This window comes from Pogona vitticeps, chromosome 5 (genome assembly GCF_051106095.1).
Source record: "Pogona vitticeps strain Pit_001003342236 chromosome 5, PviZW2.1, whole genome shotgun sequence".
Taxonomy (NCBI): Eukaryota; Metazoa; Chordata; class Lepidosauria; order Squamata; family Agamidae; genus Pogona; species Pogona vitticeps.
In genome coordinates this window covers 1,032,438-1,059,249 of record NC_135787.1, presented here as the reverse complement: position 1 = coordinate 1,059,249, position 26,812 = coordinate 1,032,438, and the positions used below count along the sequence as shown (strand labels likewise).

General features: G+C 48.7%; 1 protein-coding gene across 2 annotated transcripts in view; it reads right to left on the bottom strand.

Annotated features, from left to right (window-relative positions):
- Nucleotides 1–26,812, bottom strand: part of EXOC6B (exocyst complex component 6B) — a 225,404-nt gene that overhangs the window by 181,246 nt on the left and 17,346 nt on the right. For both annotated transcript variants that reach the window (XM_073002197.2, XM_073002198.2), the window contains exons 2-6: nucleotides 5,811–5,976; nucleotides 5,148–5,195; nucleotides 4,404–4,494; nucleotides 4,245–4,290; nucleotides 768–972 (exon numbers count right to left, since the gene is read on the bottom strand). In XM_073002197.2, coding sequence (XP_072858298.2) covers nucleotides 768–972; nucleotides 4,245–4,290; nucleotides 4,404–4,494; nucleotides 5,148–5,195; nucleotides 5,811–5,976 — 556 coding nt within the window. The remainder of the gene's footprint in view (nucleotides 1–767; nucleotides 973–4,244; nucleotides 4,291–4,403; nucleotides 4,495–5,147; nucleotides 5,196–5,810; nucleotides 5,977–26,812) is intronic.

The window sequence follows — 26,812 nt, the reverse complement described above, 5'->3', positions numbered from 1 at the left end:
CCCCACAAGGCGAGCTACCAGCAACACTGACACGAAGTCTCCACAACTCATGAGACACAGCAACGACAGAAAGACTCCCCACCTAGCAAAGAGTTTTACACACATGGCATTCAGTGCTTTTGAATGGATTTCCGATGTCCGTTTTTGCTCATTTCTAAGTGTCTTACAATGTTTGAAACCTGTTTTAAATGCTTGGATTTGGTAGTGTACCTTGTGAAATCTATGCACACTTAGTTTGGCTTTGTTCTGAGTCTTCGTTAATTTTTGGTGAATTTTTATTTCCCTCATTGAAAACCATTGGACTGTCCATCCAATGCTTCTCAATGAGGGAAATAAAAATTCACCAAAAATTAACGAAGACTCAGAACAAAGCCAAACTAAGTGTGCATAGGTTTCACAAGGTGGACTAACTATTCCAAGCATTTAAAACAGGTTTCAAACATTTTAAGACACTTTTAAATGAGCAAAAACGGACATTGTTAAGTGAAATTCCCCCGTAGAGAACATCGTTAAACGATGGGGGAAATTCCTCAAAGAAACCCATCGCAAAGCAAATACATTGTTAAATGAAGCAATCGCTAAGCGAGACACCACTGTAAATCCCTCCCTCCCCCCTTATCTGTTGGCTGCTGCAGAGTCCAAGGGATACAGGATCTCAGTGCTCATCAGTGAACACAAGGGAAAACAGCAACCACGGCCAGTGCGGTTGGACAGAAGGAAGCCCACGATGCAACCGCCCGCCTTGCCCTTCCAGACTCACTCCTCACCTGTTTCATGGCTGTCTCACCAATCTTGTCTGAATGCTTGCGGATGCTCTCCAGAAAGTCTTTGAGGTCAGACATGGAAGCTTCCTTGATCTCCTTGCGCAGTTTAGGAATGTCGTCCACCATGACCCTGCAGAAGCGGTAGTGGCTCACTTGGGGTAAGTAGGTGTGCTCCAGGTGCTCCAAGGTCTTCAGCGCAGGATAGTGTCTGGAACAGAAGACAACCCCTCAGCAAAGACAGAAGCAGCCACTACCATTAGCCACATCTCATCTGATCACCCCCAGGTGGGAGGGACATATATGTCCAGGAGGAACCTTCTCCATGCCATGTAAGTTCCTGTTCCAGCTTACGAGGGTCTCCACTCACGCACATATGATACGAGCACACTCAAACTGGTTATCCCGGGATCTCCTGCCAAGGAACCACAAAGTTCAGCATAACACCTGCCTCGTTTCCAAGGGCAGAGCAAGAACGGAGGCACTGAGAGCCTGTACCAGCATGAGAGGGTGCTCAGTGCAAAAAGAAAAAAGGGGCTGGGGGTCAGACAAGTCATTTAAAGGGTTCAGGGAGGTGCTGAGAATAATCGAAGTGTCAAAGAAGCCAAAACTTCCAGCAAATACTCAACAAATCAAAGAGATCTGTACTGCGACTGAGCAAAGACATGGATGTCACCCATTACCCCAAATCTACTACCATAGGCAAGGGACGTGACTGAAGAGGAATATGTACTGCAGGCCAGATGGGCAGTATATAAGTTGAATAAACAAACAAACAAACCAATATTCCTAGTGCACATTCCCAATTGCATGTGCCCAACACAAGACCACATAGGAACTCGCTACCCATTTCTATTTCTACACTCTTCAGACAGCAAGCCACTGTCTTGCAGTTATTCGGGGGGGGGGGGGGCATACTCAAGCAAACTTTTGCAACAAGCAAACTTTTGCATGCAAGTGGGTGCAGCGCCCAAGGGCTGGGAAACTACTTGAATGTATTTGCCAATCAAAACCTGGGTGCTACTTGCAACTTTTCTTACGGAACAGATTTTGTTCCTTACCGATGAGCCATTCCAACCTCAGAGGTAAAACGAGGAGAAAGAGGCTGGGGTGGGGAGGGGCTCTCCAGAAGAAGAGGCTGCAGTAATATAGCACATGTCAAAACTATTTGGTCAGGCCACTCTGGTGTTAACACCCCCTACCACTAAAAATGTGTTTAGTCAGAAAGTGTACATGCGGGTTTAAAAACATGCACACACAGGACTACTCAAATATCTTCTCCAAACAAGGTTTGCATAACATGTAATGGCGGGGTGGCAGGCGGGGGGGGAAGGGATGGGAGGGGAGGAAGAAGTCATCTCAACTGAATATCACCAAGGCTGTTAAGAGCACACGGCTCTGTTTGTTAGCCGGAGGTTTATGCAAAACTATTTCCAAAAAAAATGCAGCCCCCTCTGGAGAGAAACCAAAGGTTGCATGAGTAGCCAGACATCAGGCCAAGCAACAGGCGCAGGCCTGGCTGGGCTCACTTCAGGACCCTGTTATTTAAAGTCTCACTAAAAGCACCCCCGGGAATATCCCTTTATCCACCACCAGCTGCCACCCCCACGCACGACCCCCCCCCCTTCTGAGGGCTTGCCGGGGCAACCAATGTTCTCCCTCAGATCCGAAGCTGGTGAGATCACAGAGACCCAGACAACCTCCCTCTAGGAAACCCACGCCAGTCTACCTGCGGTGCAGTTTATAGGCCAAGCTTTCCAGCTGTGCCCTACTCCACTTCTCAACAAGTGTGGCGCCTTGCTGCCACATGGAGAAGGAATGTGCACGTCAGCCCTTGGTGGTGTTACCATTCACCCCAAATGACCCACACGCACACACAGATCTGTCCTAAAATGAGTCTTGAAATCCCCTTGGATGCTAACAAACCAACGTGGATGCTCTTCTGGAAGAGAGGCCTTGCATTGTGTAAAGTGAAATGTTATGCCACAGGTAGAAGAGTACAGGAGGCAGAGATAGGAAGCATTGCCCTCCACGCCCTGATGTAGGCACTGAAAACCATTCCATCCCATCGGATACCTCATGAGGGTGCCTCTTCTCGGACAAGGGGAGCCCTATTCCCACAGACAGACAGACAGACAGACAGACAGACAGACAGACAGACAGACAGACAGACAGACAGACAGACAGACAGACAGACAGACAGACAGACAGACAGACGCTAGAGGCAGAAGCTCCCTGATTCTCCCACCCAACTGGCTCCTCCAGAAAGCAGGGGGTGGGAGGGAGGTGGCAGCTGAATGGCATGGGCTTTAGAGGAGTGAGGACACGGGCAGGAACGACATGAGCCTAGAGCAATTTTGAAGGGGCCTCAGATCAAAAATGTGCCATGTCTACAAGTGGCAGAAATCTGTGAAGGGTGATGGATGTGGAGATAAAGCCCCCTCCAGCAAAGTGCCCATCAATGGAAGACAGCCCTCTCTCTTCTCTTCCCTGTGCTGGAGAGTTTTAAACTAACCTGCACAGTATTAAACTAACCAAGTGCAGCTGGCCTGAGAGTCACTGGTCAGAAGGGAGGGACACAGACGTTCCAATGTTTAATAATAAAGGAAAGGGTTTAGCCTTAGAAGGCTTCAAAGAGTGGTTAAATTTTAAAACATCACTTCTTGCCGTTGCCCCATCCAAGTCACGAAATACATTTCCATTGTACTGAAATAACACCTGCCAGCAACATCCAGACTAAATTCATGATGTCGGCAATTAAATGCTAAAAAGAAACCTAGTCTACACAGAGAATGATGAAAAGAATGCACCCAACAGAAAACATTTCCTTAATTGTAACGACAGGTTGCTCCATCCATTTTGCCTCGACCAACCTCGAGCAGGATGACACCGCCCATATCAGGGGCAGGGATGGGCACAAACTGCCGATTTGTTTTGCAGCCAAAGAAGGGGTTTGGCACTTCCCAGTCCCACCTCCCCTGGTACACACGCACTAAAAGGTAGCGCTCAGCGGAGGTGTGGCTGAGAAGCACAGAACACAGGTTTGGCATAAAAACAGACCAGCAGAAACCACCAAACCAGTGGCCTGTCTCTAATCAGAGACATAAGCAATGCAGGTTTTGCTTTTGTGAGACCCGACAAGAGAAGTCTGGGTCTCCGCAGAGCGCCAACAGCAGGAGCATCATCTGCCAGGAGGGCAAAGGAGGGGAAGAAGAGCTCAACCCTTGGGAACTCTACCTGCAAAAGCACTCCTTGAAATAACCCCAAAGTCTTCTGTCCCATTCAAATCAATGGGGCTCACATAGGAGACTTTCCCAGTGAATGGTACCTTGGTGCATGGCTGGAAGGGAGTGTCGGCCCGACGAGCCTTACACAAACCTTCCTCCATTCCCAGGGAGTCTCTGAAATGGGGTTTCAACTGAGACAAGGCCTCTGGTTTGCTCTCTCTCAATGCATCGCTCAGAACAACATTCACTTCCTCACCTTTTGGACTTCATTTGCTCTCTTAACTTGCTATCCATCTCCAGAACTAGTGCAAAAGAGACAGAAAGAGACAGAAGTCAATTAGAGAAGACATCTGGGGTCCTCCTGCCATTTCAAGAATCACACTGACGCATTTTTCTTACACTTCAGCTCTCTCACCGGGAAGGCACTGTGTGAGCTTGTCCACCGTCACAGAAATATTCCGCTGCTGGAGGCGACACTGTTTCAGCTCTTCCATGGCTCCCACCAGCTGTAAAAGAAACCTGTTTCACCTTCCAAGCCACCTTCTCGGGGGTGCTCGCTGTGCTCCAAAAGCAGGACTCTAGACGCTGCAATCAGGAGCGGGGGCCTGTCTCGCTCGCTCGCCCGCTCGCCCATGCTTCCAACTGAGAGGAGATCTTCCAAGCTCAACAGGCCAGCATTTTACTGCCTGACACAGAAGGGGCCTGCTACTAGCTAGCATGTCTCAAGTGCCACCCCACCTTCCCTCTGCATCAAGGCCGTCTGAGAGAATCCTAATGCCGAGGGGCCGACTCCACCCAGGAGGCCACCCATTCAAAAGGATTCACACAGCTCTGTCCTGGGCAACAGAGTACACAAGACCATCGGAAAGCTACGAGAGTTGTAGGAAAAAGTTAGCTTTTGCCCAAACTCTCCCTGCCCCTCCCCTTCTTTTCTTTTCTTTTTCTGTTGTGAGAGAAATACAGAGCTCATGAGGCAGGGAGATGGAAGCTATATTCGAGAGAGAGAAGCCACTTCACCCATGGGGAGGCAGAGGTGGACGACCAGAGTTGGGGAGTCGAAGGTCCCCCTCCCCAGAGTCCCAACACACCTGGGACTACAAGCAAGACAATCCCCAAAGGCAACATGGAGGTCATTTCAAAGCGAAAACCCAGGGCTTACTTTCTTGCTTTCCATCTGCAGTCTTCTGTTAGTGTCCATCACTTGATTCTGTGAAGAGAAAAATATTTTGCTTTGCTTTTTTATATTGTTGGCTACTGGTTCTAAACAGGCTTGTAGGCTGAATGGGCTTCCTCAAGAAGGAAAGAAGCTTCTCTGAACCCAATGCCATGGCACGTCATGGCCTAAGTAGCCCCCAAAGACCTTTACAGTTCCATGACAACCGGACCTAAAGCCAGGAACAGCCCACTGAGATGGGCCCAATGCTCAAAAAAGGTCATTGGGCTTTTTCATCAGTGGAAGGCAGGCTTCCACTGCATGGTATGCATTCATATTTTTTTGAGATCTCTGTGTGTTATACCAGAGTCCGATCAGACAAAGCACTTCAGAGGGAGCTTCCTCAAGTCGTTCACCTGAAGGCCAAAAGCACAAAAACTGTGCCCTACCAGGACAGCTAGAGGTCAATCCAGACCTGTCCCATCCTCAAAACTAGGTAAATACAAAGTGGAAACATGATGGAAACTGCCCAAGTAGCCCAAGGGCGAATTCTGGGCTGGAAGGGCAGACGCTTTCCTTCTCAAGAGGCACATTGTCACCTGAGAGCTTTCCCAAAGGGCCTTCCTCTGTAAGGAACTGCCGTGCTTCTGTCTGAACCCCATTCCTTACCTTAAGCTTCTGGGCTTCTGCTCGGACTTTTAAAAATTCTGTGATGGCATCCACAAAACCCTGGTAATGGAAGTTGCACATTTTCTCAATCTCCCGGTCGTGATTCCGGATACGAGCATCCAGCTTTTCCATGAAGCGCCCGTGCTCCTCCCCATCGTAGACAGACCTGGAGGGGACACAAGGGCACCTTCAACATGCCTTCGCCGCTGAGCTGGTGCCCTTACCAAGCATCAGTTTAAAAAGCCCTTAAACACCTTGATTTTTACGGAGGACAAGGAGAAGACAGGTGGGGCTCCCACCTCCACAAATGCTCCTTTCATTGCAGTCCTCAGGATGTGCTTCTCACACCCTCACCTGGTGCAGCTCCTCAGTTCTCTTCCTGCCCCCCCTTCCCCAAACAGGTGCAGAAAAGGAACTGCTCCTGCCGCTGTGGGCCTGAGGGTGGGGTCAGGGCCCTTTACAGCCCTTGAGGTTCCTTTCAGTTTGATGGTTCTGCTCAAGGGATAAAGGACTTGCAGAGATAGGGACCCTGCACACAAACGACACATCCAAGCAGGGAACAACCAGTCTCATTCAGGGATGCCCACCCTTGTTCCAAACGACCAGAATCATCTGGGTTTCTCCTCCAAACTTAGCCCCTACCTAAGAAATATAGCAGGATTCTGCCCCATTCATCATCTCTTAGCCCACAGCTTGCACCTCACCCTCTGTGTGTGCACACATACACACACAAATACTCTTGCACACACACCCCATCAGCACCAAAAGTAACCCAGTGACCCCCTGGGGGCTCCCACACACTCTTCCAGCTAAAGAGGGAAAATCTTCTAAAGCCATGCTGATGGCCTGGAAACAAACACCACACTCTCTTCCTCCAAACACAAAAACATAAGCTGCGGGAGGAGGTAAAATGTATGCAATGTAATTTGTTACCAAACCTGGAAAGTTGTTGCTGCAAGTACATGGAATGTTACCATAAATTAGCTGGCAGTTAACTTGGTACTATGTGGTGTCTGTGGGAAACGTACTAATGAGAGGATGACTTGGAAGACCTGGGGGCTGGAGTTTTTGGAGGTCATGAATTGCTGCTACTGCAGCAGCAGCAATTCATGACCTTCAGACATCAGCAGCAGCAGCAGCAGCAACCACAACAAGAACAACAACATGAATACAGTACCTGGCTTGGAGTCCCCTGTGCTGTTCCCTCCCGGTTCATGCCTGCTGGCCCCCACCCCACCCCAGCTCTGCTTCTCAGACCCCCACAAGAATGGGCTGAGAGGCAGGTTGTTATTTTCCTTAAATGTATGTGAGAAATTGCAATTGGGACAGAATTACTGGACAACTAAAGACAACTAATTCAAGATCAAAGCATGTTGGATCTTTATTTTATTTTTTTTAAAAATGTTGAACTGTGTCAGGATGTTTGCTTTTAATTTGAAGAGTATGACATTCCTTATCTGAATGTTGCACAACAGGTGTGTCTGAAATCATTCCAATGTCTGTGACACACTCAGTTGTGCAACAAGGCATGGGACAGCTAGAACAGAAAACAGAGGAAACCCTTTGCCCAACTTCCCTTGCACACTTGACAGGGAGAGCCCCAAGGTCAGTCCTCAGATCTGCCCAGAAAAAAAGGGCCAGAGAGAAAGAAGAGACCTCTCACCATCCCAGAGAGTCTATTATAACCTTGGACCTGACAGTCCAAAGGAACAAAGCAAGGAAAAGGTGGGGGCGGGGGTTCTTCAAAAAATCTACCTTGTCAGAGCCTGAAAATTATCTTGACAGTATCCCCTGCCTCCCCTTTTCTCCAACATGGCTGGAAAGAAAAGGAAACCTCCTTTAAAAGGTTCCGTTATCTCCGTCCCCCACCCAACACAGCCTCTCTAAAGAGGAGACGGAATATTTGCTCCTATCAGCCTTCAGCTTAAAAGACATGTTAAAAAAAGGATGGAGTCTGCCATCTAGTGATGATGTCTAAGCTTCATCTTGAACATGCTGGTTTCCATCTCTGTGCCAGCAATTGCTTGAGGATCGTGGTTTTTCCAGAGCTTGCAACCACCTTTCCCAGTCCAGATGACAGAGTTTAAAAAAGCTAAATAGACACCTCTTGATTTAATAGCTGTGCACGTCCACTGGGCAAAAAGTCTGTTGGCCACCAAGCCCCAGCCAATTCACAACAGCCCAAATTCAGCCACGGAGTCAAGCCCTGGATTAATCCAGCAGCCTCTTCTCCGGCATGGGCCTCACTGCAATGAACGGGAGCTGGACAGCACTGCCCTCCCAGGACACCGGCCACTGTCTCACCCAGACGCTGCCCAGCATATCTCCCCATCTATATTGCATGAGATGAGCCCAAATGAGTTGGACGTGCGGCAGAACCATGTACACAAAAAACATTTAAAACCTCCAGAAAATGGAAAACATTATTTTGAAAACCAGAGGATGCAGCACACTTCCCAAATTGGGGGAAAGGCAGATGGTCCCCAGTTCCAAGGTAAGTGGCTGGGTTGGAATGCAGGGATTTTACTAAAGCCAAATCCAGAGAAGCCAATTAAAAGGAAGGGTTGTGGGTTCTGCCTGGCCACATGCCGTAATAATCCCTGCCTATTACCAACATCAGCATCATAATTTACTTCCAGTTTTAATTACAACAGAAGAGCAACTTCTTACTTCCTCACAACTGTAGAAAACGGGCTCGGGTGTGTGTCTTTATAGACTCTGCTTCTGTCCCCTCCCCATCCTACCCCTTTCTGCATTCTCCCATTTCTTAAGGGTTCTCCATTGTTCGCTCGTTCCCAAAACCTTTCCAACATTATTTTCAATCATATGAAGTTCTGCTCCACTCCTTAATGTTAGCAAAACAGAATTTAACAAAGAAACTCTGCCTGTTTCTTTCACTTGCACCGCTTTCCGATCTGGGTTCAAATTCCTACTTGTCTACAGAAACTCTGAGGGGGGGGGGTGGCAGCGACAGTAACACTATCTTTTAAATAGCTCGCATACCTTGGAATCCCTATTAGGGTCAGTATTAAGTCAGGATCGACCTGATGGCACATGAGTACCCACCCACTCAGAAAAGAGCAAAAGCCAAGGATTCCCACATATGGCGGGAGCATCAATCAACAACATAACACTACAGACAGCAAACGAGTGTGTGAAAATCAAGGAACCCATTCTGGCTCGGTTGTGATGTTTCTGATGCAAAGTAACCTTTAAGGTTATCACAGGAGATACAAGCTGACTGGTTGGTTGGTTGGCTGGCTGGCTGGCTTGGATTGGATTGGATTCATTTCATTTATAGACTGCCTCATTAGTGCAAGGAATGGACCTCAACAGATGGGAAACCTTGACCTCTGAGCATTCAGTGTGGAGGCAGGTGGTGCATCATGGCCTCTCCCAATTTGAAGAGACCCTTGTACAACAGGCCGAGGTAAAGAAGCAGTTCCGAAACCAGCAAAACCAGGAAGCTGGACAGGGGACAGATTGGATTTGTCTTCAGTGTGGAAGAGATTGCCACTCTCGAATTGGCCTCTTCAGCCACACTAGACGCTGTTCCAAGACCTCTATACAGAGCACGTTACCATAGTCTCTCGAGACTGAAGGACGCCTAATCATTAGTGCAAGGCCCTATTCTGGATAGTTTGCAACAACAGACAAAACATGCAGTACTACATAGTAAATACACAACAATTAAAACATTAATAAAATAAAAACAACCAATACCAAGGACAAGTATCTGAATGACGGAAGGAGAGGGAGCATAAACTCAAAATCAAAGAGTTGGTGTGGATGGGGTCTGAGAGGCAGAATGGAGGGGATGCACACACTAACCCTTTAAAAAAGAAAACCAAAATATGCTCTTATGTTTCAGGTAACTTTAACTGGGGGAGGGGTTATGTTCCACACAAAAAAAAAGCCCAGCAGAGACAGGGAGAGAGAAGACAGGGTGAGAGCTGCTTGACAGCTTTCACAGATAATCATTAAAGCTGGCAGGAGAGGCAGGCATAGTTCTGGAAAAACCATGCAGTAGGACAACATGACCACTTTCCAGGGACAGAAAAGTCTTTGCCTTTTTTTGGTTTCAATTACGGAGTAGAACAAAAGCCTGGCCTTCAATTAAAAAGACCCAAAAAATGCTATAGTGGTTTGCAATCCTTAAACATTTTCTTCTCATTAAGCTCCACAAAAGCATTGGGGTATTGTTTATTGGAAAAGTTAAAAATAAAGCAGAACAAACAGCAAGCTACTCCGCTCAATGGGCAGGGGAGGCAAATGGTCCCAACACGCCCAGAAGAGGTCAAGGAGAGTTTGAGTTTGGCCCAAAGCGGCCTCTCCAGAGGCAAACCAAAAGGCTTTTTCCCCCTGGCACCCCCTTTCCATTTAAAACAGGACCCTGAGGAAAGGGGCAAGGAAGGAAGGAGACGGCCGCAGGTCAGCAAGGGCAGAACGGGCTGGTGATTCATGCACTTCGAGGGGCAGCGGTCCACGTCCAGTGGAAAAGAGGGCACAGGGGCCAGGGGACCCTGGGATCCAGAAGTCATCCAATGGCTGAGGGGGAGGCCAGTGGAACGGGACGGCCACCAAGGGTTCATTTTGAAGAGAGAGGCAGCCAAGGGTGCCATCTGAAGAGCGCCATCACGGCAGAGGCGGCAAGCCCAGTCAGTTTCACGGACACCCCACTTCTGTGGCTCAGGACCAGTGGGAGCCTTGCCCAGGAGAAAGCAACCCGTGCGTGTGTGTGTGTGCGTGTGTGTGCGTATGTGGCAGCCAAAGGCCCACTTCAGGGTCTTCCCACCAAGCAGCTCACAAGGGGAGCTTTTTCCTACACCTACTTGCACCCTTCCCAGAGAGCTCTAGCACCCTTCCCAGCCTGGTGCACTGCACTCCAGCAAGACCCCTCTGGAGTGTCAGAGTACACCAGAAGAAGCTTTGCTGGGGTATCGCTAGTGCCACACAGCCGAAGGCAAACCCCTGTTCATCTTCAGCCCTCCAATCTGTTCACTATCAGGATGACCAAGGAATGCTACAAAGACGTTTTACCGTAAACGGCACCCTTTGATACCCCTGAAATAGTTCTCATGGTTTCCCAGCCACAGAACTCTTCTCAAATAGAAACATCTTGGAGGCCCTGGCAAAAAACTACCAAAAATACTTTTCTGTGTGGTTATCTCCACTGAAACCCAGAGAGGAAACTGGGGGAAAGCAATGCCCAAGGAACAAAGAACACACCAACTCTGCCAGCCTGGAGAAAGAAGAAGTCAATGATACATCACCTGTTTTAAAGACTGGGTTAGCTCAGCGTGCTTTTATGGTTGGTTTCCACAGTAACCTTTTTTTTAAAAAAATCATTTGCAAATAATTCTGACCATTTCTGACTATTTGGGGGGAGCAGGGTTGGGTCAAGATAATCAGAGGCAGCTATGTGGAATCTTGCATAGACCTACTGAGAAGTACATCTCATGGTACTTGTGAAGATCCCCAGTCCTCCAGGTGAGGTTATCTGGAGGCTGACTCATGGCAACTGAGACTTCTTTCTTATTAGGATGAAACCTTTCACTACTCGTCCAAGTAGCTGCTTCAGTTGGAGGAGAGTTGATAGGACAGCCCTGTGTATCTCCTCCGCCTTGGTTTCACTTCCAACAGTCTTCTTTTATCTCTACAACAGTGGTTCTCAACCTGGGGCAACCTACATATTCTTGGACTGCAACAGCCAGAAGCCTTCACCAGCAGCTGTGCTGGCTTGGGTTTCTGGGCACTGCCGTCCAAGAACACCTGGCTTATCCAGGGTTGGGAACCGATGACGTACATCAAGAACGACCTTGTCACTTCCCCGATGCCTGCCTGTATGCATATGTGCCTCCAGTTCACCCCACTCATGAAGTGGACACCCACAAAGGCTTACAGTGAAATACAAAGGTTAGTCTTTAAGGTGCTATTAGGCTCTTGTGTTTTGTTTATTATTTTATTGCAGTTTTGTCTGACTATGTAATCCACAAAAGTTCACACAAAAATAAATGTCTTAGCTTTTGCTTTTGTTGTTGTTGTTGTTGTTTGGTTATGCTCTGAGAAAATAAAAGTTTGTTTTAAATTGCTGGAACTAGAAATCTGGCAGTGGTGTTTTTACAATCCCATATCAGCTTTTCTCTTAAAGAAAGACCTGATCTGAAAAGAAGAGTGCCCCTCCGATGGCCCTCATCTTCAGGACGCTATTAGCCACAGCACTCAAATGAACAAAGAGGAAAGAGGCCTCAGCATCTATGTACTGGATACGATCACCATAGGTACTCAGGCTGTAGAAACAGACTGACAACTGTGAAGAAACTGAGGACGTGGGGAATATGAAGTATGGAATTCTGTTGCTCAACTCCTTAATGTTAATCCTAAGGTTAGGGATAGGTACTGCAGCCAAAACCGTGCTCACGACCTGGGGTTCAATCCCAGGTAGCCGGCGCAAGGTTGACACAGCCTTCTATCCTTCCAAGGTCAGTAAAATGAGTACCCAGCTCGCTGGGGGGGGGGGGCAATGTGCAGTCTGCATAATTAACTTGTAAATCGCCCAGAGAGTGCTTGAAGGGCTATGGGGTGGTATATAAGCAGCACACTTTGGTGGGTTTTTTTTTAAGGGATAGGGTTAGTGAGTGCCTGGGAAAGTGGTCAAACAGGCCTGTAAAAGGACCATTCACGTGGTTTTTGGTTTGGTTTTTTCGGGCTCTTTGGTCGTGTTCTAAAGGTTGTTCTTCTTAACATTTCGCCAGTCTCTGTGGCCATGGGCCTCTTCAGAGGACAGCACTCTGTGCTCTGGTGTAGTTGGCTTGGGAGTGCTGTCCTCTGAAGATGCCCATGGCCACAGCCAAAGAGCCTGAAAAACACACAACAGCCATTAGATCCCAGCCGTGAAAGCCTTCGTGAATACAATGGACCATTCACGCCTTTAACTTACCTCCTGCACTTCAAAGAAAGGACAGAGGGAGGAACTGGGGCTTCCATGTTTATCTTTTATCAGAGGGTGCAGCCCCACAAGGACTCTGATATTTATTCTATTTTACTCATTACATTTCTACCCCACCCATCTAGTGCCGAGGCGCTACTTGGAGCACCTAACAACATTTAAAAACAAACCCCAGCTGCTTGTCCCTCTAATACCTTAACTGTAACCCTGGACTTGAAAGGAGTCAGCCCACTTCCTTCCCAGAGAGTTAGGCAAATTTGGATGGTGGGAAAGGGAGCAGATCAGGAAGATTTCTTTTGTTCTGATGGATTAAGAAGTTGTTGGCAACAGGTGCAAACTGGCCCATTTACTGGTAAAAAAAAGGTAATTAGGAAAACTAGCTAGTTAGCTTAGCCCATCTCTGAGGAGAAGCATGTTTGCACCCCTGCTGCTTGGCAATGACTGGAAGGGGCTCAGTCTGACTCTGAGAAAGAGATTGTCTGTGTTTGCCTTCATCCTATAAAGCTGTGCTGGAAGGATGCACTCTGTGCATGTCACAGAACTATGCTAACTCTCCACCAAGATGTTTGTATTAGATAGGGTAGATTAGCGCTGCGGAGGGACGTGGTGGCGCTGCAGAGGGACGTGGTGGCACTGCGGAGGGACGTGGTGGCACTGCGGAGGGACGTGGTGGTGCTGCGGGCTAAACTGCAGAAGCTTGTCCTGCAGGGTCAGAAGACCAAGCAGTCGTAAGATCGCTTGTCCCAGCTCCCGCCAACCTAGCGGTTCGAAAGCATGTAAAAATGCAAGTAGATAAATAGGGACCACTTCGGTGGGAAGGTAACAGCGTTCCGTGTCTAGGTCGCACTGGCCATGTGACCACGGAAGATTGTCTTCGGACAAAACGCTGGCTCTATGACCTGGAAACAGGGATGAGCACCGCCCCCTAGAGTCGAACATGACTGGACAAAAAATTGTCAAGGGTAACCTTTACCTTTACCTAGCTTTTATTATTTTCCTGTGTTTTCTTCTTGAATGCTTTTAAGTATGTCTCCGCATTTGCTCTGGCAATTTGAAAATTCCTTTTGGCAACCATTAAACCTTTCACCCTTTCATCTTTTTGAATTGTTTGCTTTCTTTCTTTCTTTCTTTCTTTCTTTCTTTCTTTTTCTTTCTTTCTTTTTAATAAACTACAAAAACCCTTTGCAGCAGCTGTCTGGATATTTGGCTGAGAGGGTCTGTGGCACTCAAACGAGCCCACGCCTCAACCAGCTACTAGGATTGTGTGGTGTTTGTCTGTGGGCGTGGTGGCAGATACCTAGGAAGGTTGTCGCGCTTGTTCTAAGGGCCCCTCCTTGGATGGTGCTGTTGCTTTGACGCCTTGAAGCGTGGCCGAGTCTGGGAGACCAAGCAGGTTGGAAGCCATACGGTTCCAGTCAACTTCCACAGCCTTCCCCACATCTGGCACCTCCTCACTCCCACCCCAAAAGTGAGCAAGAGCGGTGCGGCAGAGGAGCCACAGAGAGGGAGCCCTGATTGGGAACTGTGACAAAAACCAGCGCCAAGGAAGTGGACAGAGACAGATAGAAGAGAGTCAACCAGTTTCGGAACGTCTGCCTGGACACATGATTGCTCCGGCCAGCCTGGGAGGCCATCTTCATGAAAACAGGCAGCCAACGAGAATTGTCAACATGTAGGTCCAAATGAGCACGCCCTAAAATGACCATCAGTGCTGGTCCTATTTTCCAGCCACATGCTCAGAGGCTTGAGGCTGGGACACACACACACACACACCCAGCTAACAGGAGCACAGAGGTGGCGAAGCCTTTGCTACAGGTCAAGCTGCTAAAACGGCATCAGCTGAACCATCTTGGAAGGGAACACAGGAGCAACCAACTGCCAGAAACTCCAGACAGAGGGAAGGAAAGAATAACGACTCCAATTTAAACGACAGGAGACCACTTTGGGTTACAATGTTCTCATTAGGAAACATGCCTTTTATCATCCCAAGCTGAGAAAGAAGGAATTGGGGGGGGGGGGAGTGAGCGCAGAGTCTCAGCAAGTGCCAAGAAAGCCACGGAGTAGGCGGGAAGGCAGGCCATCCGGATCGCCCCCAGCTGAGACGCTGGCCGCCAGTGACACTTTTCATTTCCCTCCCCTCCGAGGACACAATGGAAACAACCCCCCAGGGACAGAAGCGATGCGTCAGCAAGGGAGCCTGCCTTTCCCGGCCCTTTCAAGTCAGAAGGACAGTTGATTGGCACCATGTGTCTGTCAGGGTGATGGGAACAACTCCTGCGAGCAGGCGAGATAAATCTCAGCCCCTCCAAGCTGGTTGATATTAAGAGGGTAAGTGAATCATCTTTACGACATGCTGTAAACAAAACACACTGGCCGTCACCATGGGAGAGGTCCGGTAGCGTGCCGTGCCACCGCCCGTGTTGCAAACCTCTTCAAAGTGTTCATGCCGTGCAAATGTGTGGGACCCTAATGAGGGGCAGGCTTGGGTCACGGTGGCCGTGGCAGCCTTTGCACGTTTTCCGCTTTCTCCTTTCCAGCCCTCCCAGGCGTTTGGTAGGAACCATGGGGGGGGTGGGGCGAAAGAACAGCTGCCCACAACATGTGCCGTCCCCAGTGGAGTCCAGGGCCAGTCCGGGGACAGCCGACGGGGCTGGCGGGAAGGGACTCAAACACTGTGGGATCTTAGGCCACCCAACTGCTTCCCGACACGGAAAACTTCATACAGGATCCTCGCCATCAACACGCATGCACACAAAGAGGACAACCAACGTGAGCCAAAACCAACAAAGCAGGAACAAGAAATTCCACTGCCAAAGCATGAAGGCACCGATAAAGCAAGTCCCCGCATAAGACTTAAGCGAGTTGAGTGTGCACTCCTGTATCTACAACGATCCACCAAGTGGATGCTGAATTGGATCAGAGAGACCCAGAGCCGGCACAAGCTCCGTCAGCCGTATCTTCAGAAAGGCAGGTTTGGGTGGGCGCAATCCGTCCAAGCCTGGCAGAAACAGTGGGGCAAAGGGTCAAGTCACTGAGTGATTTGAAAAATAAAATCTTGATCCTATTGAGTTCAAATAAAAGAAAAGCAAGGAAACGCCCAAAGACGTCATGTTAGACAGTCTCAGGAGGTTGGTCAAACCAAAGTGGAAAGAAGCAATAAAGGAAGCAAGAAATACAACGTTAAGTCTTCAGAGACTAACAGATTTGTTTCAGCGTCAGCTTTCAGGAATCAAAACCCTCTTTTTCAGATGGAAGAAGTACAGGAAAATAAAGAAAGAATAGCTACCGGTCAGAAGCCCACATCCGCCCTACAGGATCCACAAAGGCCACACTCTTAACTCACCCTCCTTCCCCTCCGGTGGCCACCAGACTGTGGCTGGCTTCCCCCTCCCAATGCGGCTAATAAACTGTGGGAAAAGCAGGGCCCTCATGCATCCGCTCCCGCAGCAGCTCCACACCCAAAAACAAATGGGGCCAGACAAAGGGATCCTTTGCCACTGGCCACTGACTCTGTCCTGGGCTCAGACCTACCGTAGAGGGACCACCAGCACATCTGAGCTTCTTGGGACATCACTGCAGCTCCGTGGGCTGAAGCCCACAGAACTGGTTTCCTTTAAAAGGCCATGGCCTTTCCACAGCACGCCTTTGTGGCTGGAGACAATAGCCAGGGAACGCCTGGCCCTGTCCTCTTTCTTAACTACCATGCCCATCAGCCTGAGTCAGCAGAGCCAATAGTGGAAGTCATGTCCTGATAACCTTGGGAACACACACAGACACACACACACACACACACACACCGGGTCTACGGTCCAGTTAAAACGTGCTCTAGCCTGTTCTAGGGCTGGGCAACCCTTGAGATCAAGGGGCTGATTTTCTGCCCCTGGGATCCTCCAGGGACCACCCAGGCCACCAAAACTGTCCTACGAGTCAAATAATGAAATGGTAGAGATGGTGAGACCTGTCCCTTCACCTGGTCTCTGTGTGGGTGGGTGTGTTTTGCTTCTCCCCCTTGTGGGTGAGGGAAGAGAAGGAAGTCTTGGGCACCATCCAGTCTGTTTGCTGCACTGGGTGAATGGCACCTTGCCACCAGGCAACTAAGGCATGAGGGAATGCCAGGGCAGTCTTTAGAATAACCCGTGGGGAATACAATCCTTTCTCTTCTCAGTGAAAGAGAGTTATGCAGTAAGTGGATCTCAATGGGCCCTGCCCAGACGATGAACACTTTGGAACTAGTCATCAGGTTATGATGAGCATGAAATACCCACAAAGGCTGATCATAGTTGTTGTTTAGTTGTTTAGTTGTGCCCGACTCTTCGTGACCCCAGGGACCAGAGCACGCCAGGCCCTCCTGTCTTCCACGGCCTCCCGGAGTTGGGTCAAATTCATGTTGGTCACTTCAGTGGCACTGTCCATCCATCTCATCCTCTGTCATCCCCTTCTCCTCTTGCCTTCACAATCTGATCATAGTAAGCCTCGTTAAATATTTAAGGCATAATTAATTAAGGCAACCACAAAAGTCACCACTAGCAAGACAGAGTTGCTCATGAGCCCAGCGATTCACATTCCCAGCAAGACACAAGGAGAAATGTAGCCCCAGAAGCCAACTGGCAGGCGTCCACGTTCAGAGGTCTGATCAGAAGTCTGCCAATTGCACAAGAACACACGGGCAGGCACGGAGGTCAGCAAACACTCCGCTCACAGGAAAGTGCATTGGTTGAACCTGTGACGTTAGAAGCTTTCTCTGGGAACGCACAGCCGTTCAGGGCCTCTCCCTTCAGGCAAAGGATACGAAACGATCACAAGTCCCTGCTCTTTCATGAGCTCCAGCTTTGCTTTGGAGTGGACCTGATGCCCAGAGCAGAGCGGCACGCCTGTGTCTCAACGTGGTCCTCCCTCACCTGGCCTCCTGTTTCCATAGGAGGGGGACCGGCTGTTTTTAGGGGGGGGCAGGAACACAACGGCAGCTTTCTTGCTTCTTTCTTGTAACTTTTATTTCATCCATCATACGTCAAATTACCAGATGAATTTTTCATCCACTAGCAATGAAAACTATTGCAAAGACATGGGAGTAGGGGCAACAAGCACTGCTCTCTATGAATACACACATCCCGCCCGGCCTCCCCACATGTCCGTCACTGGTAGATGAGTTCCAACTCTCTCTATGTGGCGGGCATATGGAACTGAGCCATTGGCAGGCGGAGCATGCGCTATACAGGGCAACCTAAAACTTTGTTACTTTTCTCTTTAGCTCTAGAAGATTCCGAGAGGCCAACGCAGGCGCTGTCTTAACCCACTGGTGTGTATTCGTAGAGAATCCACTTGAAGAACCATGTTTACAGGTAAGTAACCTGTCCATTCCTTTGCCTCAGTCATTCCTTGTAGGTGGGTGAGCTCCTGGTGCCTTCCATCGCGAGTTGTGCTTCCATTGTGAGTTGGGATCCCTTTTTTTTTCTTTTTTTTTTTCTTTTTTCTTTTTTTTTTTTTTTGCTTAGGATTATTTTGCTGCTTCTGTGCCAGCATGCCTTCTTGGGATTATTTTGTGGATTCTTCCCTCCTCTCCATTTCTTTGGGAATTTTTTCCTGTCTTTCGTCCTTTCTTTTCTTGGATTATTTTTGCTAATTGTACTACTACCTGATTTTGGGTTAGACTGGTTCTCTGTTGCCTTGCCTCAGCTGTTTTATTTTTTGGGGGGGGGAGTAGTTTTTATGGGTTCTTTACAAATTTTTAGACTAGTACCAGAAAACATGAATGGGGAAAAACAAATGAAATTATCCAAAAGAGGCAGTATGTTTAGTGTAAAATGAAAGGGCAAATGCATGAAAAACACAAAAATGAAAAAGGCACTCACCAGAAGAACTCAAAATCAGAGAATTACAAACATTTTCGCCATGCACATCCCTATCGGAAACTCTCTGGAAGCAGGAACTGCTTAAATGGCTCACAAATCCTATGCTACTTTACACATAACATACACAACCGAACAGGGGATAATCATTTGTTTCTAGAGCAAAAACACTAGGCAAAAGTCCACTCTCCTCATAAATGATGGGGCTCCACGTGAATTACTTATTTGGGGTAAAGGTGACATGAACATAAGCCAGGTTTAATGATGTATACGAAGCACATGAAGAGGCAACTGACACGTCAATGCATAGGCCAAAGCACGTAACAAAGCCTCATTAGGCAGCTTTGGGATTGAGGGAGGTTTTCTAGATGCATAGAGCTTTAGAAGCACCCCCACCTCCCTAGATTTATTAGAGAAAAGAAAATATAACTTTCAAATTAATCTAAGTAAAGTAACAGAACACCACATCCCAAGAACGAAAATGCTAAGCAAACAGAAAACATTTGCCAAGAATGTACAACTTCCTGCCAGAGGCACGTGTAAAGCACACCACTGCACACTTAGAAGGGAACAGCGAGTGCAAATCAACCAACAGGTGAGATCCAAGCAAGGAAGGCCAAGGAAACAAAGTGCTTCAGGCAAGAAAGCGACATCCAACCAAGGAGGAGGCATGTGCTCCAGCACGGCTGGCCCAAACAGAAAGGCAGGAGGCGCACCAGCGCGGAGTAAGTGTCCTGCAGGCTGCGCTCCACGACAGGCCGCCAGTGGATTTGATTCTGGCACTGCAGTGCCACCTTGCGCTGCAAAGAGAAACTGCTGCCGTTCCAGGCGCTCAGACCATGCTGAGCAGCAGAGGACCAAGGCCTGTCCCTTGCCTTTGCCCAGAGGAGCTAGAGATGGGGAGAGCAACCAAGCCCCTTGCCAGCTGCCAGACCCTGGCAGTCACCCCACACACACACTGCCAAGAAGAGCAGGTGGACCAGGACAGTTGCTGGCCTGGCAAGGCTGAAGGTGTTTGCCAACATTAGGAGCACTTCCTCCTTTGGGAAGGCTACTAAAGACACCAGTCCTATTAGAAAACTGAAAAATAGAGCAGGAGTCAGCAAATGAAAAGTATCATACCTGTAGCAGAAAAATTTCGGAAAAGGAAATTTAACCCTAAGAATCACTAAGATTTCTCCAGGTGGCGGAAGGACAGTGTGGAGTCAAACAACACACATCACTGAAACAAAGTGTATGCCCCTACTTAACGCACATCTAGCCTTTCCATTACCTGCAGGAACACCTATTTCCACTGGTTGAACCTTACCTCAATGACTGTGGCTGGTACCCTTAACATGCTAAGCAGGACTCGAGAGATTCCAAAAGGTCCTGTCCTTAATGGCCCTGTGCAGGGCCTGCAAACAAAGGCCTGGGGCTTCCTTTACTGAGTCAATCCACCCCAATCCTCTTTTCCTACTGCCTTCATTTACTTTCCCAGGCTTTAAACACATGACCATGACAAGAAGCCTGAGGAACAGCATGTTCTGGTTTATTAAACCCTTTATGGCTTTTTTTTAATATCAAAAGGATCTACTAAGCAGCAAAGAATATTATTATATCTAGGCATCCTGCTTTGCCTAGGTGAGAAACCCATTCATTCTACACACCACACCCCGGCTGTTTGTTTGTTCCTTCCTTCCTTCCTTCGTTCCTTCCTTCCTTCCCGCCCTCCCTTCCTTCCCTTCCCTTCCTTCCAGTTGTTCCTACTGGTCTGTTTGCTCTCTCCACTGAGGACTCATACCATAACCTAGTTTCCCTCCAGCAGAAATAGACCCACTATATAGAATACTGAAGTTACAAAATCCGCAATTAAACCAACACCACTTTCAGCCTACATTGCTTGAAGAGGGTTTTTTTTTCCTCCAAATCACAGCATGTGGTCACTCAAGTAGACAGTCTTTGAAAAGAGTTGGCAGGCATTGAGAGGAGCACAGACACCAAAGGGAAACAATCTTCCATGTGCTGTTTACCTGGCACACTCAGGGAAAGGGGGAAGGCACCACCCAATGCCTGTGATCAGAAATTAGTAAAAGCTGATGGCTTCCAGGCCTCAACATAATGTTTCTGAATCCTTGAAGTTTAGAGCTTCAAAACAAGGCATGCAGGATGGGAGGCAAAGTGGGTTCACAGCCAGCCCTGAGCCAACAGCCGCAAACTGCAAAGGTCTCTTCTAGGGTCTGCCCCTAAAGAGAACTGTCTGCAACTCCAATGGAACAGTCCTGTTTCCCTTCCTCCCCCACCCCCACAACTTGAATCCAGTGAGGCAACAGAGATGAATGCCATGGTATCCTATCACACTGTCTTTGACCCCCAAAAAATATCAAAATATGAGGAAAAAACTCCTAACTGTTAGAGCAGTACAGCAATGGAACCAGTAACGTTGAGAGGTGGTGAGCGCTCCAACACTGGAGGCATTCCAGAGAAATATAGACAACCACCTGGCAGATACCCATTGAGGGCGATATCTGATGGCCTTAAGAGGCCCTTTCCAACTTCATGATTCTACGATTCTACATTTAGCTTTGAGAAAAGACTGATGGGAGATATGACGGTACAGTACTCTTCAAATAATTTAAAGGCAGTCTTACAGAGGAAGGGCAGGGTTTATTCTCAATCGTCCCAGAGTGCAAGACATGCAACAATGGGCTCAGGCTATACGAAGCCAGATTTAGGCTGAATATTAAGAAAAACCTCCTAACTGTTAGAGCAGTACAACAATAGAACCCATGACTTCGAGAGGTGGTGGGTGCTCCAACACTAGAGGCATTCTAGAGAAATGTAGACAACCACCTGGCAGACATCCTTTGATTTGTATTCCTGCATCGCACAGCGGGTTGGACTCAATGGCCTTAGAGGCTCCTTCCAACTTCATTATTCTATGATTCCATGAAAAAGGCTCTGGACACTGACTATTCATATATGCTCAGTCCTCACTCTTTCCAGACATCTTCTGGCTCCACTTCTGAGGTCGGCCCCAGAACCCACCTGGCTCTTCTCTGCCTCCTTCTGTTTTAGCCACTGGAGTAACTTGGGAATGTGCTCCTCTTCTGAGGAAGAGTGGCCCACTGACCACCAGCTCTTCCTACCTCCTTCTTTTCCACTCCAAAACGGCATGGTCCTGGGCCTCAGGGGCCAGGGTGTAAGCAGCCCCATATTCCACTTGAGGCACAGTGGTGGCAGCAGAATCTCAGAGAACCGGATCTTGACCGGCCACACAGTCCCGAGCAAGCCGTGTTCCAGGGCCAGGCCTTCTGGTGCTTCTGGTCCCTGTTGCCCAGACCACCATCCCAAGAGGAAATCTAGCCCAAGAGCTTAAGAGGAAGGCCCCTGCTGGAAGAGCGTGCAAGCAAGCAGAACTCTGAACAGTGGGCCAAGGCAGTGCCTCAGGGCAGTCTGCAGCACCACTTGTCTCAATCCATCGGAAGGGAACATGAGAAGCGTGAGGGAGGGATGCTTCACAGGGCGTCTTTCCTGGCGGACACACCGGGAGGGCAGGCAATCAGCACGAACACCCAAGCAAGAAACGCAAGAGCGGCCCAATACTGGACAGCCGGTGCTCTGGTCGGGGAAAGGCCCCTTCAGCCAGAGACCCTGGGAGATCCCTTCGTATCGCCATATTCCCGCCCACCACCCACCCACCCCACAGGGTCTCATTCACTCCCTCCTTCACTCCAAAGGGCCCGGCAGGCAAGAAGTAGGGCGTGAACACACCTATTCTCCTGCAGGGGGCAGCAAAGCCACACTTTTCTTCCAAAAGCCAGGGGGAAGAGGAGCCCAGAGCAGCCCATGGAGCTCTCCTTTTGCTTTGCTTTCTCTTCCGTAACACCCTTCACAAGGGCCAGAGCGCTCACAGATCTTCTAGAGCCCTTCTAGTTCTATGTCAGGCCACTGACAAGCAGTTTCCACACAATTCTACTCAGGGCACTCAGATAAGCACAGGCCAAACCCCCCCCCCCAAAAAAATGCTTTTTCTGTTGCACTAAAGGAGAGAACACAGGAGCTGATTGATTTTGCCTATTTTTACACACATCACACCACCGGAAATGTAAGAAGCCTTTGAGTGCAAAGACCAAAAGACCACCAGCAGAAAGCCCTAACAAGACAAGGACTGTACGGCAGAATGAACTCAGGATTTGCTACGGCTGACGTCACGAGTGACGACCACCACTATTTTTTAAAGCAACTTTCACAAGAAATTATTAAGGTAGTCCAAGGTTAAGAGTAGATGTCCTTTCAACATCTTACAAATTGTTGTCCAGATTTCTCTTGAATGCCTCTTAGCAGCTCTGCATGAAACCCAAGCTGGTCAGGAAGCATCAGCTGGGCCTGATGAGAAGGCAGGGCCCTCCTCACCTTCCCTCCTCAGTGAGGACGGCTGACACTCAACAGCTCTATAGTGTCAGTGATAAACGGCCCGTGAGACCCAGAAATATTCTGGGCAGTGGTGGTGGAGAGCACAACGCCGCCTCTCTGCTGCCACAGGCAATCCATGCTCAACAGTCAGATTCAGGACTGTTAGTGCTCAGCTCAGCCCCATATCCCCTCTGCTTATTTTACTGCACAAAGCAACATGCAGGCCCTCACCCCACCAATTCACTGTCCATCTCTGCAGGCCATGCATTTTCTGCCTCTTCCAAAGATGCCTCCATTGGGTTGAATCATCCGAGCACACAAGTAACACTGGCAAGCCATCCCTTCAACTGGCAGGAGGGAAAAGCCATCTGGTGAAGTGAAGCAGTGTCAGGAGCAGCAGCTGGCTCTCCAAGGCTCTGGGAACATGAGAGGACCATTCACGAGTAGAGATGGGGGTATTTGTATTCGGATATCCCCGCACAGGTGGCATTAACGAGGGTCCAGCCCCATGGAGCCGGACGGTCCACTCACCGATCCAACGTGGAGGGCATGATCCTACCAATGGCTCCGCAGCGCACAATCCACTTGCCACTCCTTGACCTCGCAGCGAGGCTTGTCCTCCCGCCTCCTGCCAGGAGTGGCGAGCGGATCGTGCGCAGCGGAGCCATTGGTAGAATCGCCCCGTCCGCATCTGTGGCGGATCGGTGAGTGGACCATCCGGTCCCATGAGGCTGGACCCTCGTTAATGCCACCTGTGCGGGGATATTCATATTCGTATAAAAATACCCCCATCTCTATTCACGAGCCTTAAGAGGCTACTAGGATCCACCCCACAACTGAAAACGCAGAATCAGACCCTGATGACTGAGAGCTCTAAAGGCACAGCCAGCAGGTCCTGGACCAGCTGCAGGGTGGTCACCGAAGGACAGAAAATCCATCGTGGCCTAGAATTCCAGGAAGGATCATCCAATACACTTGCTTGCTTTGTGAACATTTAGTTCTGATCTTAAGCCTACTAAGCTTAAGATCTGCTTTGCATCCCCTTTTCTCCTCCTCTTCCCTTTCCACCTTCATCCAACAACTAGAACAAGGAATATAATGGCATGGAAGACGCTTCCTTGTTTTTACCGCTACACAGTTTCCCCTAAAATAAGACCTAACCTGAAAATAATCTGTAGTATGATTTTTCAGTATACTCGTCATAGAAGCCCTACCGCAGAAAGAAGCCCCGGTGAAGTGAAATCCCACCCTCCACCCTTGGGCAGCAACCAGAAGAAGAGGATGTGACTGTAGTGGAATAAATGTAGATGGTTGTACATGAAAAAAACAAAACATCCCCTGAAAATAAGCCCTAGTGCATTTTTGGAGCAAAAATGAATAGAAGACCCTTGTCTTATTTTTGGGGAAACCGGTTAGCTTTCCCTTTGCTTGCTGGCTTTTCTTCTCTTTCAGTTCTTCCTCCATTGTCTTGAATAAGAGGCGTGTGTGGCCAAAAAGAGCCTGTCTGCTCCAGCTTTTTGTTCTCAACCAGGGCCCATCAGTTGGCTTTCGCAAGCCACCCCACAAGGCATCGGAGCCCAGCAGCCTTTTCCTGCCCAGGTGGCCCAGCCATTGGCATTCAGAAGCCAAATGTCTCTGAGACCGCAGACCGGATACGCCCATGAATAATCTTGTTCCCCACCAATTTGTCTAACTGCTTTTTAGCTGCTGTCCAAGCTGGAGCTCTTGACTGCACAAGGACAGATACAAACATTTTAAATAAACCACAAAGTAAAAACCTAAAATTCTAACAGAATCACACAGAGACGCAGATGCGATGGAGAGGAAGTCACTCAGGCTTATCAGGTTCAGCCACTCACTCACACAGCTGGACCTCTCAAGGAGCTAAACAAACCTGAGAGCTTTGTTCTACGGTTTGTTTGCTATGTTGTTTGCTATGTCCTCCGCACCCAGCGGTGGCCAGCGTCTGGCTTGCCACACCCCAACACGTCAGACAAAGAACCCGGGGTTCATTCCATTGTCCTTTGTCTGGCAGAGGGGTGGGGCACAGCACCGACAGCCACCAGGTTCAGAGGAAGCTGCTCTGAACCGTCACAAAGCCCAGCAGCTCTGCAGCATCTTCAGCTGCCCCCACTATTAGCTGGGGTGACTGGGCAGCATACACACACTGCAGCACCGCTTCAGCCACACGTCCCTCAATTACTGGTGCTCAGCCACTGCAAACAACCAAGGTGATTCCTGCTTTTTACGGCACCCTTATGTTTTCCTACCTAATGCATTTCCACACCACCTCTGTTTGAAGTCATTCAAGGCAATTTATTATTTTTCGAAAGAAAAACAAAACAAAGAACTATGCAGGATTAACAGGAGAGAACCTTACAAATTCTGGAGACATAGATCCACTTGCCTTTTTGAGACGAATATTTGCGTTACCACTGACTACTGAGGGCATCCATGAAGTACACTGAAACAAGTGGTAGAGCTCAGTGGATTAGAGTCCCTGGCTGCTCAGCCGGGGTGGGGCAGTTGAATCCCCACTGCGCTACCCCTATTGTCAGTGCACCTTTGGGTAAGCCAAACAGTCTCAAAGCATCATCAACTACTTAGGAGTACTTTAACCTTATAAGACCCTGCAACAGGGGGTCACCCTACGTTGGGATTGACCTGAGAGCATATAATGATTACATAAGATGAAACAGACTGACTGACAGAGGTTGTGATGTGATCTGGGAGTAAAACAGTTATCACCTATCAAGTCCGATAGGGCTTGGATGCAAGCTCTTTGAAGGATCACCTCACCCCATATGAGCCTCCTCAAGTACAGTATTAAAATTTTCTGGGGAGGTCCTACTCTCGGTTCACCACCTCCCCAAGCTGGTTTGGTCAGGACATGAGAGAGGGCCTTCTCGGTGTTGGCTCCCCAGCTTTAGAATGAACTAATCTGAGAAGCCAGGTTGGTCCCCTCCTTCTTGTCCTTCCATCGTCAGGCAAAGACCTTCCTCTTCAGGCAGGCTTATAGGCAGCAAGTGTCTCAGGAATACGTTGTTGATTAAATACAGAGATTTTAAAATGTTTTTAAACACTTTTTAATCATAAGGTAGGTTTGTTTTCTTGATATGCATTTACATGGTGATTTAAAACTGTTGATTGGTGTATGCAGTTTTAGCTGTTGTGAGCCACCCTGGGTCCCCTATGGGGAGAAAGGAAGCATATATGTAGAGAAGACAAGACAAGACAAATCTCGGAGCTGCATACCACTACCACAATCCCTGAAACGTCGCAAACACCATCAGTGTTCAGATTCTTCAGGCTTCTGCATGACGCTGAGTGGTACAAAATGGCAGGATCGGGAAAAGAAAGAAAAAAGGCCAGAATCTAGCCTGATGCGGCAGCCCTCCTCTCTGCACGCAGACTGACGCGCAAGCCAAAGACTGCAGACTCAGGGAAGAGAGGAAAAAATGACTAACTAGACAAACGCTCTTGACTTTTCCAGCATCTTCATCTTCTCTTTTAAAATATCAGCAGCAGAAGGGAGAGAAAAACATTGCACACTTGACTGGTTCTATTCCAGCAACAAAGCTTACAAATGAAGGTAGAGGACCACCCAACCAGGCTGAAACCCCACAGAAGATAAACAGGTGGCTAATTCACAAGGCCAGGGACATGAAGGAGACACAGTCAGAAAATGTGACCCAGACAAGGCAGAAAACAGCCCTCATGGGGGCTGCCATCTATTCACAGGCAATTAACACCCTCCGTCCCCACCCTCAACCCAGTGGCCAGCCTGCAAGTAATAGGCACAACCTGAGCAC